Source organism: Mobula birostris, chromosome X, assembly GCF_030028105.1.
Source record: "Mobula birostris isolate sMobBir1 chromosome X, sMobBir1.hap1, whole genome shotgun sequence".
NCBI classification, from domain to species: Eukaryota; Metazoa; Chordata; class Chondrichthyes; order Myliobatiformes; family Myliobatidae; genus Mobula; species Mobula birostris.
The window spans coordinates 57,823,110-57,841,517 of record NC_092402.1 but is presented as its reverse complement, the minus strand read 5'-3'; the positions used below and the strand labels follow the sequence as shown (position 1 = coordinate 57,841,517).

At 42.2% G+C, this 18,408-nt stretch overlaps 1 protein-coding gene across 4 annotated transcripts in view; it reads right to left on the bottom strand.

Moving 5' to 3' along the window:
• Nucleotides 1–18,408, bottom strand: part of pou6f1 (POU class 6 homeobox 1) — a 94,796-nt gene that overhangs the window by 28,642 nt on the left and 47,746 nt on the right. For all 4 annotated transcript variants that reach the window (XM_072249336.1, XM_072249333.1, XM_072249335.1 and 1 more), the window contains exons 6-8: nt 5,170–5,342; nt 4,012–4,125; nt 1,799–2,017 (exon numbers count right to left, since the gene is read on the bottom strand). In XM_072249336.1, the coding sequence (XP_072105437.1) occupies nt 1,799–2,017; nt 4,012–4,125; nt 5,170–5,342 (506 nt within the window). The remainder of the gene's footprint in view (nt 1–1,798; nt 2,018–4,011; nt 4,126–5,169; nt 5,343–18,408) is intronic.

The window sequence follows — 18,408 nt, the reverse complement described above, 5'->3', positions numbered from 1 at the left end:
ATCCTCTCTAAACCTTCCATATCCTTCCTGTAAATGAGGCAACCAGGGTATTGCCAGGGTTTTATAGAACTGCAACATTACCTCGCGGCTGTTGAACTCAATCCCTGATTAATGAAAGCCAACATGCCATACACCTTCCTAACAACCTTATCAACTCATACAGCAACCTTGAGGGATCAATGGATGTTGACCGCAAGAGTTCTCCTGTTCCTCCACACTGCGAAGAATCTAGGCTTTGAGGCTGCTATTTTGGTAGCTGGGCAGATTGGATATCTGATTGGACAAATTCGAACCAGGAATTCCATTTATGTTCAAGGTTTCAGAGGAGAAAAAGGAGGTTGGAGAAGGGCCCATCATTTGCAAGGATAGAGATGTGATGGTTGTTGTTTTGTAGAGGGGGTCAATAAAGAGAACTTTCAAAATCAGCTAACATGGGAAACAGGAAGGGATGTTGGGTGTTTGTTCAGAAGTTTGGTGGGAATATACGGAAGGAAGCAGGAGATTGTCCTCAGAGACCGGAGGAGCACGCAGGAGGACATAAGCAGAGAACGAAGTGAGTTGAAGGTTGAATTGGTGAGAGCACTGGCCGTTTGGCCAGATAGACTAAGGGTGGTCAGGGAAATGGCAGCTGCAGTAGAGCAAAAAGTCACTTGGTGGGAAAGGAGTCCATGAGCTTGTTATGGAAATAAGAGGGCATAAGAGCAGTGAGCTTCAGGAAGATAGTTTTCAGTGTGAAAAGAAAAGTTAGATGTTCCCTTCTGATCCTGGATACAGGGAAGTTTAGATAGACATTTGGCATCCTTACAAATAGCATGTATGTGTTGGACAAGATCAACCTCTGCAGGTCCTCAACTTGCTATTTTAGTAGAGTTCCACTTACTCTTTACATGAATGATCACACCAAACCAATCCTGATCCTGTCCTTCTCTAAGCAATGTGTAAGGTCTAGAGCAAAAGCACCTCCCTCCCCTTGTGATCTGGAGCACTTTCACTTACAGGCCAACACCATAAGCAGGTTGGGTTTGGGTTTACGATTTTTTAAAAAGCTTTGCATGTTATCTGACTCAAACCTGCTCATTTTTGGGGCATTAAAATTCCTCTTAATCTGACTGACATAAACTGTCTAAAGAGCACTTTAACATTCTGGATACCAACAGTATCCAGTGTCCAGTATCAACAGTATGAAGCTATCTGTGTGACATTGTCAGATTACAACAGTGTGAAGAAATTCCTCTGGTGATGTGGGATCATACATAGCAGCAAATCTAGAAATGTTCAAATGTGGTAATGATAGTGTTTATTATTACTGGATGGTTGTACCAGGATATGGTGCTGGTACATCTGGATACTGGCAATGATCTTGGCGAGGAGGCTTTTTTGGTTTCTGTATCATCCACCTTTGCGGCACCAATGAGCAAGAGCAGTTTCTCTTCGTGCTGTAATTCTGTTAACAGGCAATGCCTGATCCCTGTTCATAATATAGCTGTTTTATTTAGTAGTTTTTCAAGTACAAATAGTCTGTGGAAATGCTGTTTCTGTTGGATTGTCTTGCATCTCCCATTCATACATAAAAACATTCTTTTTAAACTGAAAGATACAGACTGGAAACAGATAATAAAGCTACTTCTTTATAGAATGAATAATATATACAGTATTAGCAGATTCAATTTTCAAATAGGACATAAAACAAAGACAAGCTAGTCCTTTTCAACAACAGTGCCCAAACTGAACTTAAAACAGATAATTATATTTTGAAAACTGATTTTACTGAAATTGAACCAAATCTAGGAAGAGTTACCTGCTGTAATGTCTTTACAGACGAGAGGGGACCTCCTTGCCGGCTCAGAACTGGCACAAACTGGTTGCTGATCACAGTTGCAATGACTTGACCTTGTGCATTCAACAGCATCTGTGGTGTAACTGCTTGCACTTGAAGACCCTGTGGTGGTATTGCTGTCACTGTACTGGTTGTTGATATTGTGACTGGGTTCATGACTAAGGGCAGGGTTCCTAGGACCTGTATTTGAGAACAACAACAGTAGTGAAAGGATTTGCAAGGGCTACAGCTGCCAGCATCAAATGGAACAGTAATACCTTATGGACATAGGGATTTAGGATACCTTATTAGGAAATAATATTCAGATATTTTCAGCAGTCTACCTTGATGTCACCAACTTCTACTTTTGATTGATGTGGATGAATTTGTCCCACTCTCAGGTCTGAAGTTCTCCCATTGCTCAGTTCGTTTCAGGCCATATTGCTTAGTACCTCAGAGAATTTCACCCTTCCCAGCCATTCAGTCTATACCTGTTTATGCTTGAAGTAGGGTATCCACATCACGCAATACAAGACCATTTAATTGGACAGGAACCTACATTGTATGCATGGTTTGGCTACATAAACAATCAAAGAATTTTACGAAACAAGATACATTACCAAATAATATACTGTAGATTAATATCATCATTAATGTAAACTGTTAAGAACTGACAGTTTGGAGACCTAGTTTCAAAGTATCACAGTGCTGAGATACAAGTTACACAGTGTACACACAGATAGAATGGGAAGATCTGCAAATAATTTAAACACTTTTCAGTACATATGAATCAGTTATGAATTCCTCTCTTATGACCATTCAGAATAAACCTATACCAGTGATTCTTATATTCAAAGTCACCATATTTAATTTGTAGCAGCAGCTACTGCCTATATGCTGTCTATAATCCAAGCTACTGAACATAAATATATTTTGTTTCACTTTGAAAAAAATACCGTAGGTAATAGCTGTTTGCTTTTATTGCTTTAATATGGCTGTGATTTTCTTTTGACATATGTGTCTTTTTCTAATATTATTATGAATGCCAAGCATTGGATTTTGTGGGCGCCAAGTCCCATTTTGGTCCAATGTGTGTATATACTACTAAGGGCACTAATGCAGAAGGCCAAATCTGCTGAGGTTCTGCACTGAACAATTTTCTTAGCTGAACCTAGGTGAGGAACAACATTCAGCTACCCTAACCTTGACTCCCAGCCATGGCAGCAAGCCAATCATGCAGTATTGCACTAAGTAAGGATGCTGTCTCTAAGCAATTCTCCAAATTACGCGTCTCAAGTATCTGAGCAAGGCTGAGTGGAATTTGCAGCAGTGTTCCTTCATCAACACTGTCTTTGTACTCGTGTGAGGCTTGAAGCAGTCATACGTGTGCAGGGGTGAGGTAAACCTATGAATGTTAGAATGGAGACACAAGAGATCACAGATGCTAGAATCAAGCAACTAACAATCTGCTGGGGGAAACTAGTCCCAGTCCTGACGGTGGATTTCAAAACATTGATAATTCCTTCATCCCCTGTGCCTCCCCCATCCCCCAACAGATGCTGCTCAATTCATTCCTCTAGCAGATTGTTTGCTGTTATGAATGTTAGATATGTTCTGATTGATCAGAGATTATTGCTAGTTTAATAATGGGAGATAGGCAATAGAAACTGAGCAATTAGAGTTTGGCATTTGAAGGTGCATTCACTGACCTTCACCATGCCCTTGAGGTTATTGGATTCTTTTGTATCACTGCATCCAGGTTCTTGGGGCTTGACTTATACCACAGACTGCCATGAATATATGTCCTCATTCCCTTTTAGAGGTGGGTTTTTGCCCTCCTACTCTTCACTTCCTTTTATAGCCCATGTTCTCTTCCTTGTTATGCCATTCCCCAATGTCTCCAAGGTCAGGATAAGTTCCTGAGGGACCTCCAGGACTTACTCCAGCCACAATGGTAACTTTTCTTCAAACCATGCAGAATGGTTTAAAGCAATGCCAACCACTACTGATACTGAACCCCTGTTGAGCAAAGCATCTACCCAAACTGTGGTTGGAGTCATAGCACTCAGCAACAAGTTATTTGATCCCGGTGCCTGTTTTGATGATTACCAAATTTAGCCTCCATTACTTTTAACTTTCCTATATAACAAATATTTAAAGAAATGTAATATGTTTCTGAGTTATAGCAGACCTACCTGTCCATGTGTATTAGTTATGATTTGACTCATAATTCCCTGTAAACCAGGCATGGCGTGTGCAATAACTGGTGCGGCAGTCAAAGGGCCAACAAGTGGAGCTTGAGTATTGAGCTATTGGATGAAGAAAAGAAATACAATTGTTCTGATATGAACAACACTGTTATATTTTAATATCATTAAAGATAAATTTCACACTGATTATACCCAAATTCTTAACTAATTCTTTTCATTCTGATTGACTCTGCTGTATATTACAGTATTTAGAACTATGTGAGGATGAAGGAGAAAAAAAGTCCTTGATGACTGCGTTATGCATTTTTCCTGCTTTGGGCACAGGCTTCTTTTTTTTACAGATGGCTAATGTTCCATAATCATCCAGGAAGCTGCTCCTCACAAGCCTTTAGACTCTTTCAATTAAGAAGCTATGATCATTCTGTCACCTTTCTCCAAATTCTACAATTCACCTTGAGCATTCCAAATGCTGGAATTGTACTTTCAAGAGTCCAAAGGAATACACTTCATAAAAGAGAAAGGCATCATATGTAGGTGCAGGAGCAGCAAACTGGATGGAATAGATTACCATTGAACACATGTCTCCTCATCAATGGGTATTGTTTTCTCTTCACCCGTTCTCTCCCTTACCAATCCTTCCATAGATGCTGGTGCCTTCCCTTTCTCCCACTCCAAGCCCTTATCCCATACTTCTCTCCGCGTGCTGGTATCTTCCTTTCTCATGCTCCTGACCCTCACCTACGACCAAATGCCAAGCTCTGATGCACCTTTCTCCTCCACCTTGAGGAGGCCACAATCTTTCTAAGCTTGGCCTTGAGAAGAGAGTACAAGGTAGGAACTCCAACACAAAAAATAGAAAACAGACAACTACTGAAACTGTTGTTGGTGCCCTATTGCTGCAGACTTCTAGTATACTTCTAGAAGTTCTAGTCATGCTATCTTCCTTAGAATAAGAAACTGTTACAAATAATCAAGCTATCTTAGGAAGTTTTAAAATTATTTCTTTGAGATTTTTTTTTCATTGTTCCACTGCTCCACTTATTTTTCTTAGCATTTGAAACACCACAATTTGGATTCATTTTCAAAATAGGATTTCAGCAAAATGGAGATTAAAACTTTCTGCAATGCATTGGAGTGACTCACTATTGTTTGATTAAATGTCAGGCCTTGAACTGTGTTGATGGAAGTGATCTGAGCTTGTGGTTCTGGCTGTTTCAGAGGTACAGTCGATGTAGGAAGGGGCTGTAGAGTGGCCTGAGGCTGGAGGGTCTGTTGAAGCTGTGTAGGCTGAAGTGTGGTATTCAACAATGAAGCAGCTACAAGAGAATTGGGGGAAAATCCATTAATTAGATATAGTTTTGTTTAAAACCCAGCGCTGTTCTAATTCAGGAAATGTAAGTTTCTCAATCTTGGATTTACTACAATCTCAGTCAATAATAAATGTCACCTACTGCCTCCTTATTAATATATTGAGATAGAAATTCATCTTTGATCATTTGCAGTAAATGTGCTCATATAGTAGCAGCTGCATTTGGATTCTGCTTCTTAAATTTGGTTCTGAATTGCATTAGCTCTGTACACAAGTGCATGGCTGAGGACAAATTTCTATAATGAACACGCACATTATATATAATTGGTACAGCTTCAAATGAAAGTACATCTAAAGCAATTTACCCATTCAGAATTACTCTGTGATCTAGATTTCTTTTATTTAACAAGTTACAGATCATATAAAAACTGTTATGGTTAAATGATGAGTTCATTATAAATATCACCAAAGATGTGAAAATGAACTGGATCTCTCAGGTGATAGGATGTCAGATGTTAAATTGCCTTCCATACACTCATTATTCTGTGCTAACCACATATTTTTCAGATACATTTTAAACACATGTCAGAAGGCTAAACATCCTGTGCTGTCAATTCTATCAGTAGAAAGATGTTCCTCTTTTATGCCATTGAAGTTGAGAATTAATATGGAATTATTTATCATGTTTGCACTAATGCAACTTTTACATACAACTTGTACTGCAGGAAATTATCGCCTTTTACAGCAAAGTTCTGTGATGTGTAAATCGGGGGCTTCACTAATGAAACTTTCAAAAGTCAGTTACAACAGCTTAGTCCAAAAGTGTGGAATCATTCATTTCACCCGAGCTGTGCAGGTTTCAGATGGGAAGTAGAAGATTATACACCAAGCATGAAGGAGGAATCTTCACAAGAAAATCTATTCTTTCTATTCAGATGCCTGGACTCAACATACACAAGCTTGGTGAGATCTAGCATTTATCAGCAAACTTTAATAAAGACACAGGAGACTGTAGATGCTGGAATCTGGAGCAACAATGTGCTGGAGGAACTCAGCAGGTTGAGCAGCATCTATGGGAGGAAAGAAATTGCTGACATTTTGGGTTGAAATCCTGCATCAGGACCAAAAATTAATAAGTATTAATTTCACCTCAGGGTTACAGATTAACACATCAGAATTCATTAAAAAATCAACTAGATTTCTAATATCCCTTTATACCAGTGTCACACAGTTACAAAAAGGCTGCCCTGGAGAAATATTCTGAAATTTAAACCAGAAAGGTGTATTTATTCTAGTGTACTGTGAGTTCCACAGCATTGAAATATCCCATATGAGAATTACTAAGCAACAATGTGTAATTAAATTATCATCAGATAAATTATACAGTACCAACATGTTTTCCTCTTTTTGAATATATGTCCTATAAATTGGAATTGATGGCAATAAAGTTAAGAAAATGCAACTCGGAGCATATGTAGTATGCTCAAAAGTTGTAGCTAACCTCATAAAGCAACTTTAAAGTGCATAGGAATGTATGATGATAGTGAACTGAATTTACAGAGAATCAGTAGGTCAATTGTGGCAGTGGGAGAGCTATGGTCCCACTTGTTTGGAAGTCAGCACTTGTCCATCCAGAACTAATGAAGAATTGCAGATTTTTTCATTAGTTACTTTTAAAAAGAGTGATGATCAAGAATCAACTTTATTCGCGTGTTGGTCAGACTGGGACATGCAACAATTATAAAGAATAAAGAATTATATAAAAATAAAGTTAGAGGTTAAAGTATAGAGATGGAATAAAATGTGCATAAATACATAATTAACAGCATTATAAAAAGTAGTTTAAGGTGTTTAGTCCTGACGAAGGGTCTCGGCCTGAAATGTCGACTGTACCTCTTCCTAGAGATGCTGCCTGGCCTGCTGCGTTCACCAGCAACTTTGATGTGTGTTGCTTGAATTTCCAGCATCTGCAGAATTCCTCGTGTTTATGAATTTTCTGTCTCTTAGGATTCTCCAGATGGTGTTCTTCCCATCCCATTTCCTCCAAGTATGGTGAATTCGTAATCATCGACCCTTTACAACACAAAAATAAGCCACCCCGCAACAGAATCGGGTTTACTATCACTGACTTGCCATGAAAGTTGTTGTTTTGCAGCAGTAGTAGAGTGCAGAAGATGCAAAATTACTGTAACTTACAAAATAAACAAATAGTGTAGAAATAACGAGGTAGTGTTCATGGGTTCATGTTCCATTTAGAAATCTAATGGGGGGCGGGGAGAAGCTGATCCTGAAATGCTGAGTGTGTATCTTCAGGCTCCTCTCCCTCCTTCCTGATAAGAGTAACGTGAAGAGAGTCCTTCGTGTTGGATGTGCCGTGTATAGGACCTCCACCATTGGTTCCTCCATGGGGAACAACAGACGTTGGTAGCCATGAACACTTCAAAGGGTGATATACCCACGGCAGAGGAGGTATTGTGTGTAGATTGTGGGAACAGTCTCGCCCAGAGCAGATACTTCTTCCACATGGAAGGGTTAGAGGCAGTGAAGCATCACAGAAACTTCTCCACTTGATGAGTTTTTTTCTGAGTGTACATTGGTCTCTGGATGATAACCAGAGGACAAACTCACTGAGATGCAGAGGAGGGAGCAGAAGGCTTGCCAGAAGCGGGAGATGAATTGTAGGCCCCGGTCCGACACAATGTCCTGAGGTAAACTGTGGAGGTGAACTGCATGTTGGAGAACTAGGTCTGCCACCTCAGTGACTGACAGAAGTCTAGAGAGAGCAATGAGGTGAGCCACCTTGGACAACTGTTCCGCCACTGTCATGATCACCATGGCCAAATCGGAAGGTGGGAAACCAGTGATGAAATCCATGGCGATGTGGGACCACGGGCGTCGAGGGTCCAGTAGGGACTGCAGGAGCCCAGGGGGCCGTTGGTTGGAGAAATTGGATGGGGTACATTGAGGGCAGGCAGCAACAAACTGATATACATCTAAGATCATGGTTGGCCACCCAAACTGCGTTATAGAAAATCTGGAGTCCACTGTGTGCCTGGATGGCTGGAGAGGGGTGAGGAGTGGGCCCACAGGAGTTCTTCAGAGCACCCAGCCACTGGTATGTACATGCGATTATCAGGTGTGTCAGTCGAATAGGCTCGTGCTGTAGGGCCTGGCGTATCTGGTTTTCAAGGTCCCAGATAATCAGGGTGAGGATCTGGGAATATGGAATGATGGGCTGAGGGTCAATCTCTGTTTCAGCTGGATTGAACTGTAGTGACAGAGCTCTGCCTTCGTGTTCTTGGAGCTGGGTCGGTAGGAGATGGTGAAGTTGAATTGCTTGAAGAAGAGGACCCAGCAAGCCTGACTTGGGTTGAGTTGGTGGGTCTGTTCTATGGATATGAGATTCTGGTGGTCAGTCCAGATCAGGAATATTTCAGCGTTCCCCATCAGTCACTATCTCTATTTACCAAGGCCCATTTAATGGTGAGTAGCTCCCTGTCTCCTACTCCGTAACAGAGCATTGTAGAGTTGAATTTGAGTGAAAAGGCACGAAGGTGTGTCTTCCCATCCAGTCCTCACTGGGAGAGAATTCCTCTGGCACCCACATCAGATGCATCCACTTCTACCACAAAAGGTCCAGATGGGTTTGGATGGCAGAGAATGGGAGAAGTAGTGAAGTGTCTCTTGAACTCCACAAAAGCATAGTCCGCTACAGCAGAACAGGTTATCCGTGAGGTTGGTGATTTAGTGAGGGAGGTGAGAGGAGCAGTGATTTGGCTGTAGTTCCTGATGAAACACGGTAGAAGTTGGAGAGGCTCAAGAAGCGCTGTAGCTGTTTGAGGGAGCGCATTCAGGGGTCATTCCTTCTCTGGGTCCATGGTTATGCATTGGGGAGAAAAGACATAACTCAGGAAGGAAATGACTGGGGTGTGGACCTGGCATTTTCTAACTTGCATTATAGTTGCTTTTTTGAGGAGACGCTGAAGGGCTGAATGAAGTGACAGAGGTGGACAGAAGGCTTGGAAAATGTCTGAACTATTGGAAAGTCTGAAAGGCGTCACCAGGTATTCATAGTGGCCATTGGATGTTATGAACACCGACTTCCACTCATCCCCCTGGTGGATGCGGATCAGGTTGTACACACTCCATAGATTCAGTTTGGGGAAGATCTGAGCCCTATGGAGTGTTTCGAATGTGTTATCCATCACGGGTGAGGGCAATAGTTCCTAATGGTGATTTTGTTAAGTCCACCATAGTCAATGCAGAGATGAAGACATCTATCTTTCTTTTTTACAAAGAAGAATCCTGCACCCGCTGGGGACTGGGATAGCCAAACGAAACTGTGCTGTAGTGCTACAATGAGGCAGTCATTTATCAGGAGGGAAGAGAGAGAACAGACGACTCCAGGGCAGGGTGGTGCCCAGGGGAGGTTGATCACGCAATTGTGAGGCAGCAGGGTGCTTGCCTCCCTCTTACTGAAGGCAATGGCAAGGTCATGGTACTCCTGTGAAAGCTTGGTGAGGTTAAGGGTTTCCTCTGATTTTTGGGGTGAAGTCAACGAAGTTTATAGGTAGGTGGGTCCCCAACTCAGCAATGAACTGTGAAGTGAGGGCTTGAGAGGAGAGCCAGGGGTAACCCAGAATGAGAAGAGTGTTGGGCAAGTCAGGATGGAGTTGCGATGCTCATGCTCACCGGCCATGTGCACGCTCCGACCATCCCAGACTCCAGGGGACATCCGCCAACGGCTGTGATACAGAAGGGGTGAGAGATAGGCTCACAGTAGGGAGTCCAAGCTGTGCACAGAGTCCAGTCCAGAAAGTTGCCTGCTGCACCAGAATCCACCAGAGCCTCCTGTGGGCATAGAGCCGTCAGAGGATGGACAGAGAGAGCATTGAGCTATCGTGCTGGAATAAGGGGGCCAGAGGGAGCTTACTAGATAAAAGGACCCTTGTCTCTACCTGATGGTGCTGTTTCCCGGACACAATAGGAATATGATGCATGGGTGATCAGCTTCTCCGCAGTAAGCACATAAGTTGTTTCTCCATCAATGCTCATACTCGGGGGGGGGGGGAATTAAGGGTGCTCTCCCTACCTGCGTGGGTTCTGGAGGCATTGATGATGAGGGTCCTGCAGCTGAAATGGTTGCAACAGAAATAGGATTCTGGCTGATGATCTGGAGGGTCATTCCATTTGTCAGTTCAGAGGGCCAGAGTGATGAGCCTTTCGAGGTCAGTGGGCATCTCCCAGGTAGACTGCTCGTCTTGCAAGTGCTTCTAGAGGCTGTGATGGTAATAGGTCAGCAGAACTTCCACATTCCAGCTGCACTATGCCGCGAGGATCCTGAATTCCACGGTGTAATCCAGCATTGAGCACGAGTCTTGAAGCAGGCAAATTATTTGATCTGCTACCTCTTCCACTTCCCGGATGGTTAAAAGCCTCATTGGTAAAATCTTCATATTAGTTGCAAATGGGGTTTATTGTTACAGCTAGCAGTGGTCCAGATCAGAGCTTGCCTAGTCAAGAGAGAAATGACGAAGGCAATCTTGGCTCAGGCCGTAAAATACAGAGATATCTGCAGTTCCAAGCAAGATGCACTAGGACAGGAAGTTGCAGGACTGGGTTGGGAATCCATTGAAGCATTCATGCACCTAAATCCAGGGCTCCAAGGGAGGAGGTTGACTGGTGCGTTGTTGCTGTATGGAGACAGAGAGTTTGTTGAGAGTAATGAGCAGATGGTCAATAGTTTCCTGCTGCTTCTGGATTGTGTGCTCATGTCCACAGACAACCTCCTTTAGACAAGAAAACTTTTCTGGGTCAAGGGTTCGTTCACTCATCCTATCCTGAGGCAGAGCAGCAGAGACAATTTAGCGGTGAGTAATCACTGTAATAATAAACTGCAGAAGCAACTGGATGAAGCTGGCTATTTCTTATGAGTGAACAAAGATTATGGCTGATAGCTGGGTTTAAGTAGGCTGCAGGTTGGAAATCAGTGGTAGGTGACTCCTGTTAGCTGGGTGGAGACTGAGAGGAGTCTGCATATGCAGGCCTGAACTTTATGGGACCAAAATCATTGACTGAGCATTGCAATGATATGCTCAACGATGGTCTGATGGATCCTGGCACCTCACTATAGCTGTGATCAACAACTACATATTTATATGTCAGTGATACAAAAGCCTTAAGATAGAGTGATCAGAATAGGAACAGAAGTGGTCTGCAAAGCAGCCACCCAATCAGCATTTGGTTTCTCCGATGTAGAGGAAGCCACATCATGATCACCAAATGAAGTATACTATATTGAAAGAGATGCAAGTGAATCATTGTTTCACTGGGTAGTGGGAAAGGAGGTGGTTAAAATGACAGATGTTACATCATTTGCAGTTGTGTAGGAAAGAGCTGTGAGTCGGCGTTAGTGGAGACAGAAAAATCAATCGGGGCTGCGGTAAAAACCATCCCTTCAGAATACTGAATTGGAAAGGAAGGGATATTGTGCAGGCACATTGAAGGCAGTAGAAATTACAAAGGATGATCCTGGTGGTGGGGTGGTAGGTGAGGCCAAGATAACTCTTGTCACTGGGTGGAAGGAGAGGGTGTGAGAACAGAAGCAGGGGGAATAGAATGGAATCGACATAGTTGAGAACCCTGACAAGTGTGGTGGATGGCAACTATGGTGAAAGAAGAACTGGTCTGAAGGATGTCATCATCAGAATTGGTATTACAAAGCTATTATCCCAGCTTCTCCACTTCCATCATTTCTATCTGATAGTGTGATATTGAGAAATGGTTCACCACACTAGCTGCAATGAAGCCTCCAGGATCAGACAGTATCCCAACTGCAGTACAGTAGACCCTCAGTCCAGAGTTATTCATACTTCCAGCCAACTTGTTCCTCTATAGTTACGACACTGGTATCGATGGTAGGTTGTTGAGATATGTCTTGTCAATTACAGAAGTAGTCACCAAGACCCCTGTGTCTGGGAAAAATGGTTTAACTGAAGTGTAAGGTCAGATAGTCTTTTCTTTCTCGCAGGACCAGATACTGTGGCGAAGTTTCTGGGGAGCAAATTATTGCTCATCCTTTTAAATAGTCCAGATCAGAAGGTTTTCCTCTTGCTGAACAATCGATTTGAGCACAAAGCATTACCTGCATCATTGATTCCCCATTGGTCCATGTTAGTATCAAATTAAATTTATGAGAAGACAGACTTCAAAATCTGCCACCCACCCCTCCAAACTTGCTAATGTGAATTACAATGCATACCTCACATGTAAAAATGAAATGATTGGAACCTATTATGCATAAAAGGGCAAGATAGAGCTAAATTTCACAGCTATACAAATATATTGATGGGAGATTTTAACATGCAAAAACTTGAATGAGGTTAAAAAAAGAGAACTGGTATTTTACAATGGTCCTGAGGTTGAGAGATTTGAGAGTTTCGGGTTCCTAGCAGTGCACATCTCCATCAGCCTGTCTTGACCCAACCACATTATCACCACAGTCAAGAAAGCACACCAACACCTCTACTACCTCAGGAAGTTAAAGAAATTTGGCATGCCCCCTTTAACCCTCACCAATTTTCATAGATGTATCAGAGACAGTATCCATACCAAGTCACGATGCTCTGTCCATGACTGCAAGAAAGTACAGAGTTGTGGACACAGATCAGCAAATCACAGAAACCAGCCTCCCCTCCATTGGTTCTGTCTACACTTCTTACCGCCACAGAAGAGCTACCAATATAATCAAAGCTCCTCTCCACCTCTTTCTCCCCCCTCCCCCTCCGGCATTGGGCATAACGTCCAGTTCAATTGCAGAAGCTTCTATGGGGTCAACCAAGGGTGTTATTTTCTTTTTTAAATGTATTTTTTTACAATCTCAAGAGCCTGCTGGACATTAAGAACTTAAAGTACTGCAGGTCTACCCCATCAGTGAGTTGCTCATTGGTGGAGAAACTGAAGGAACTGGACTTGGTGCAGACCCTGCTGCTGCCTGTGTCAGAGAGGTGTCGGACGAGTCTAACAGCGAGTCAAAATATGGAATCGTAGGAAATAATTTAAAAGGTTATTAAGAAACTTTAGGAAATATATACTCTGCTATAAAGAATGAGAGCAAACCTGGCAATAATGAAATACCATAACTAACTGTCACTGTTTAAAACTGTAGCACAGTATTTTTAACGTCAGGTCTGTCACTGTATAACACTGGGATACAGTACCAGTGGGGATGAGTCTGTTAACGTATAACACTGGTATCGTACAGGTGGGATGGGTCTGTTACTGTATAACCATAGAGGTCAACCTCCAAGAGGACCATAACCTTGCCGTGGTTTGGAGGCTTGCGTGTCTTAATGACCTAGAGAGCTATGTTGACTGAAGTCAGGGTTTTATAATTTGGTCCTTGGTAGGGTGAACCATGCCAAACAGGTCAAAGGGTAAAGGCCAGACTAAGAGTGGTCCACTAGTCCTCCAGGTTCGAGGATTCAGCTCAGGGCCAACAACCCTGACTGGCAAAACAAAATTGTTACAGAAACGGCAATGAAGAATCCTTCTACATCTGAGTGGCCAAGGACAGACAGAGCCAGTAGTGTAATGGGCAGTAAGTAGAGAGGTCAAAGGGTAAAATATGCAGTTAATGGCAAGACCTTCAACAGATTTGATGAACAGAAGAATGTTCGGGTCCAAGTCAATAGCTCACTGAACACGACCATGCAAGTAGATAGGGTGGTAAAGAAGGCATAGTTGCCTTCACTGGTTTGGGCATTGAGTCTAAGAGTAAGGAAGTCACTTTGCAATTGTATAAAATATTGGTTGGGCTGCACTTGGAGTACTGTGTGCAATTCTGGTTGCCCACTACATGAAGGATGTGGAGGCTTTGGAAAGGGTACAAAAGACGTTTACTGGGATGCTGCCTGAATTAGAGGGTATATGCTACAGGGAGAGTCTGGACAAATTTAGATTATTTTCTCTGGAGCATCGGAGGCTGAGGGGAGACTTGACAGAAGTTTATAAAATCATGAGAGACAGAGATGGAGTGGACATAATTTTTCCCAGGGTAAGAATGTCAAGTACCAAAGAACATGAGGAAATGTGTGGGGAAATTTTTCTTTTTTTTTCTACTGAGTGGTGGATGCCTGAAACAGGCTGCCAGGAGTGGTGGTGGAATTAGAAACAATAGTGGTGTTTAAGAGGCTATTAGATCATGAATATGGAGGAAATGGAGGGGTATGGATCATGTGCAGGCAGAACAGATTTAACTTAATTCTGCATTGCGTTTGGCACAGACGTCATGGGCCAAAGGGCCTGTTCCTGTGTTGTAGTACTTTAGATTCTAGAAAACTAGCGGAAAGGAGCAAATCAGTGTGATAAGTGTTGCAGCAGAAGGATGTACCACACTGAGGACATAGCAAAGCAGCAGTGAGTATGTAGCAGAACAGTACTGAGTGGAACAGTGTTGAGGCAGTGAGAAGTCAGTGAAGGGATAGTGAGAAGGAAGTGAGGAAAGAATGAGGAGGAAGTGTGCACCACACAATCATACTAAATCTTATACTTAAATACAAAAAAACTTCAAACAATTTGAACCAACTAGGTTTTCAGGTCACTAAAAACTAAATTTAATAACCAGTTTATTTCACATATGCCATTACCTGGCTGTCAGCTATTGTTCTGAGACACAAGTGCCATGTAGTTGGGCTCTAGGTTTGAAGGGAAAGTCAAAGCAGAGACCAAGTCATTTTCATCTCTTGCTTTTAATCTAAGTATTTTTAAATTGGGCAAATCAAATTGTTGTACATTATGCAAATAGATTTACCTGAACTACTGAGCACAAACAAAAAACAGAAACAAGAAAAACAGTTATAGACGAGAGTGTCCACACAAAATCATTCAGATTCTTCCCAACCAAAGGCCCTTGGTGAACCATGAGATCTACAATCAGCTGAGGGCCAGATCAGAGACATTCAAATCTAACAACCAAGAAAGTTACAAGAGGTCCAGGTATGAACTCCGGAAAGCCATCTCACAGGTGAAGTGGCAATTCCAGACCAAACTTGAATCAATGACAGATGCTCGACAGTTGTGGCAGGATTTGAATGCTATTGTTAGAACATTTTTTGGGGTTAGCACATATAGCAAATAACTTCAGCAACTGACTTCAGTCACCAGCCTTCAGATTCGAATATGAACTGTGGATTAAATCTAAAGTGCAGCTCTGAACAATGGGTCCCTAAGAACCGTGAACCACAGTTAATTGGAAGACCAGGCAAGGCTGATTAAAATTCATTATTTGGGTGACATTTGGGTGTCTGTAGTGTGGGTGCAAAGAGAGAGGTGTGAGGGTGGTGTGTAGTTCAAAGGAAGCATTGTCAATATGGAATTGTCCTGAATTGTCTTTTGACCTTTAGCATATAAAATGTCATGTAGTGTTGGGTCAAGCAGGCCTTTTTCCTCTGAAGAGTCTCTATATGATCCCTGCCTTATCTCATTTTGTCCAATAAGGAAGCATATCTACCAGTACATCTCTCCGGTGACTTTGTTCACGTGACAACTGCCTCTTCTAGAGTAAAATCAAGTGACATTGGTGACAACAGGGCTTCGCTTCCACATGAGCTCAATGTCTTCAATGCTTGCTTTTACCATCAAAACATAGAGGAACCAACACAAACTCCCACAGCTCCCAATGATCCCGTGATTTCAGTCTCTGAGGCCAATGTGCGAGCATCCTTCAGGAGGGTGAACCCACGAAAGCATCCGCTCAGATAGTCTATCTGGGCGAGTATTAAAAACTTGTGCCGATCAACTGGCTGGAGTGTTCATTGATATCTTTGATCTCTCACTTCAGCAGTCTGAGGTAACTACCTGCTTCAAGCAGGCTTCAATTATACTGGTGCCTAAGAAGAATGTGGTAATCTGCCTCAATGATTACTACCCAATAGTACTTACATCCATTGCGATGAAGTGTTTTGAGAGTTTGGTGATAAAACATATCAACTCCTGCCTGAGAAGCAACTTGGATCTGCTCCAATTTATCTACAGTCACAACAGGTCAACAGCAGATGCTATTTCATTGGCTCTTCACTCAACCCTGGAACATTTGGACAGCGAAGGTGCATACATCAGGATGCTCTTCATTGACCAGAACTCGGCATACAATACTATCATCCCCGCAAAAGTAACACTGCACAATAAATTTTTTTTGAAAGTGTTGCTTCCTCAGATTTTTTTTTGTTTATGATAGATTGCTTGAAGCTGAACACAAATATAATTTCAGACTACGTGTATCACATAGGAATTTGGAGAAACAAGAAATTAATTTTTATTGAATATAATGCATTTAATTGCATAACAGTGCTGACACTTTGCAATAGTTCAACTAAGCTAAAAATGTTTTGTTGATGATTTTCATTTGTACTCAGTGTCTGAGGCCTCTTGCTTAAGTGTCCAACAATAATCAGCCAGCATTGATAGATTCCAGTTGCCCTGATACTGATTCTCCGTGACCGCAATGTCTTGGTGAAAACTTTCACCATGCTTATCACTGACAACACAAAGATTTGCAGGGAAGAAGTCTAAATGGGAATGTAGAAAATGAATCTTTAGTGACATGTTGCACTTCATGGTTTTGCATGCTTGAAGCATGTTATCAACTAGCTGCATGTAGTTTGGTGCTCAGTAGTTGCCAAGAAAATTTTCAACAACATCCTTGAATGCCTTCCATGCGACCTTCTCTGGTCACACTAGGAGTTCTTCAAATTGCCTGTCATTGAAGACCTATTTGATTTATGGACCAACAAAAATGTCTTTCTTAATCTTGGCATCAGTTATTTTGGGAAACACCTGTCTCAATTATTGAAATCCTTCACAGAAATTTATAGCCTTTCTAAAACCTGTCCTGCCGTACAGCATCTGCCCTGCCTAAGCGTGCCCTAACATGCCTGGTCAAGATTGAAAAACTTTTCAGCTTACATTGTGGGCAACAGTTTAATTCTTAAATTATGAATTGAAATAACAAATATCAGTGATTTAAAAAATGGTGCATGATAGGGAAATTTCATGGTGATTTTCATAATCAGCAGCCCAAAATCCATAAGATATACCCAAAAGTATTCAGGAAGCAAAATCTTTGTTGCTCAGTGTTACCAATAAGCTTCAAGACCTAGATTTTGACACCTCTTTGTGCAACTGGAGCCTCAATTTCCTCACTTGCAGACCCCAGTCAGTTACGATTGGCAACAGCATCTCCTCCACAATTATCATCAGCACAGGTGCACCAAGAAGCTGTGGCTTAGCCCCCTGCTCTACTCGCCTTTTACTTACAACTGTGAGGCTATGCACAGCTCCAAAGCCATATTGAGATTTGCCTATGACACCATTGTTGTTGGCGGAATCAAATGTAGTGACAATTCAGCAGATAGGGGGAGATTGAAAATCTGGCTGAGTGGTGCTATAAAAACAACCTCTCACTCAATGTCAGCAAGACCAAGGAGCTATTTATTGACTTCAGGAGGAGGAAAGTGGAGCTCCATGAGCCAGACCTCATTTGGGAATCAGAGATGGAGAGGGTCAACAACTTTAAACTCCTCTGTGTTATCATTTCAGAGGATTTATCCTGGGCCCAGCATGTAAGTGCAATTACAAAGAAAGCATAGCGGCACCTTTACTTCCTTAGGAGTTTGCAAAGATTTGTCATGACATTTAAAATTTTGACTAACTTCTATAGATGTGCGCTGAAGAGTATATTGACTGCACCGCAGCCTGGTACAGAAGCACCAATGCCCTTGAATGGAAAATCCTACAAAAAGTAATGGATATGGCCCAGCCCATCACTGGTAAAGCTCTCCTCACCATTGAGAACATCTACACAGAGTATTGTTGCAGGAAAGCAGCATCTGTCATCAAGGCCCCCCACCCCTAGTCAGGTCATGGTTGCTTCTCACTGCTGCCATCAGGAAGAAGGTACAGGAGCCTTAGGACTCACACCACCAAATTCAGGAACAGTTATTACCCCTCAACTATCAGGCTCTTGAACCAAAGGGAATAATTTCACTCAACTTCACTTGCCCCATCACTGAAAT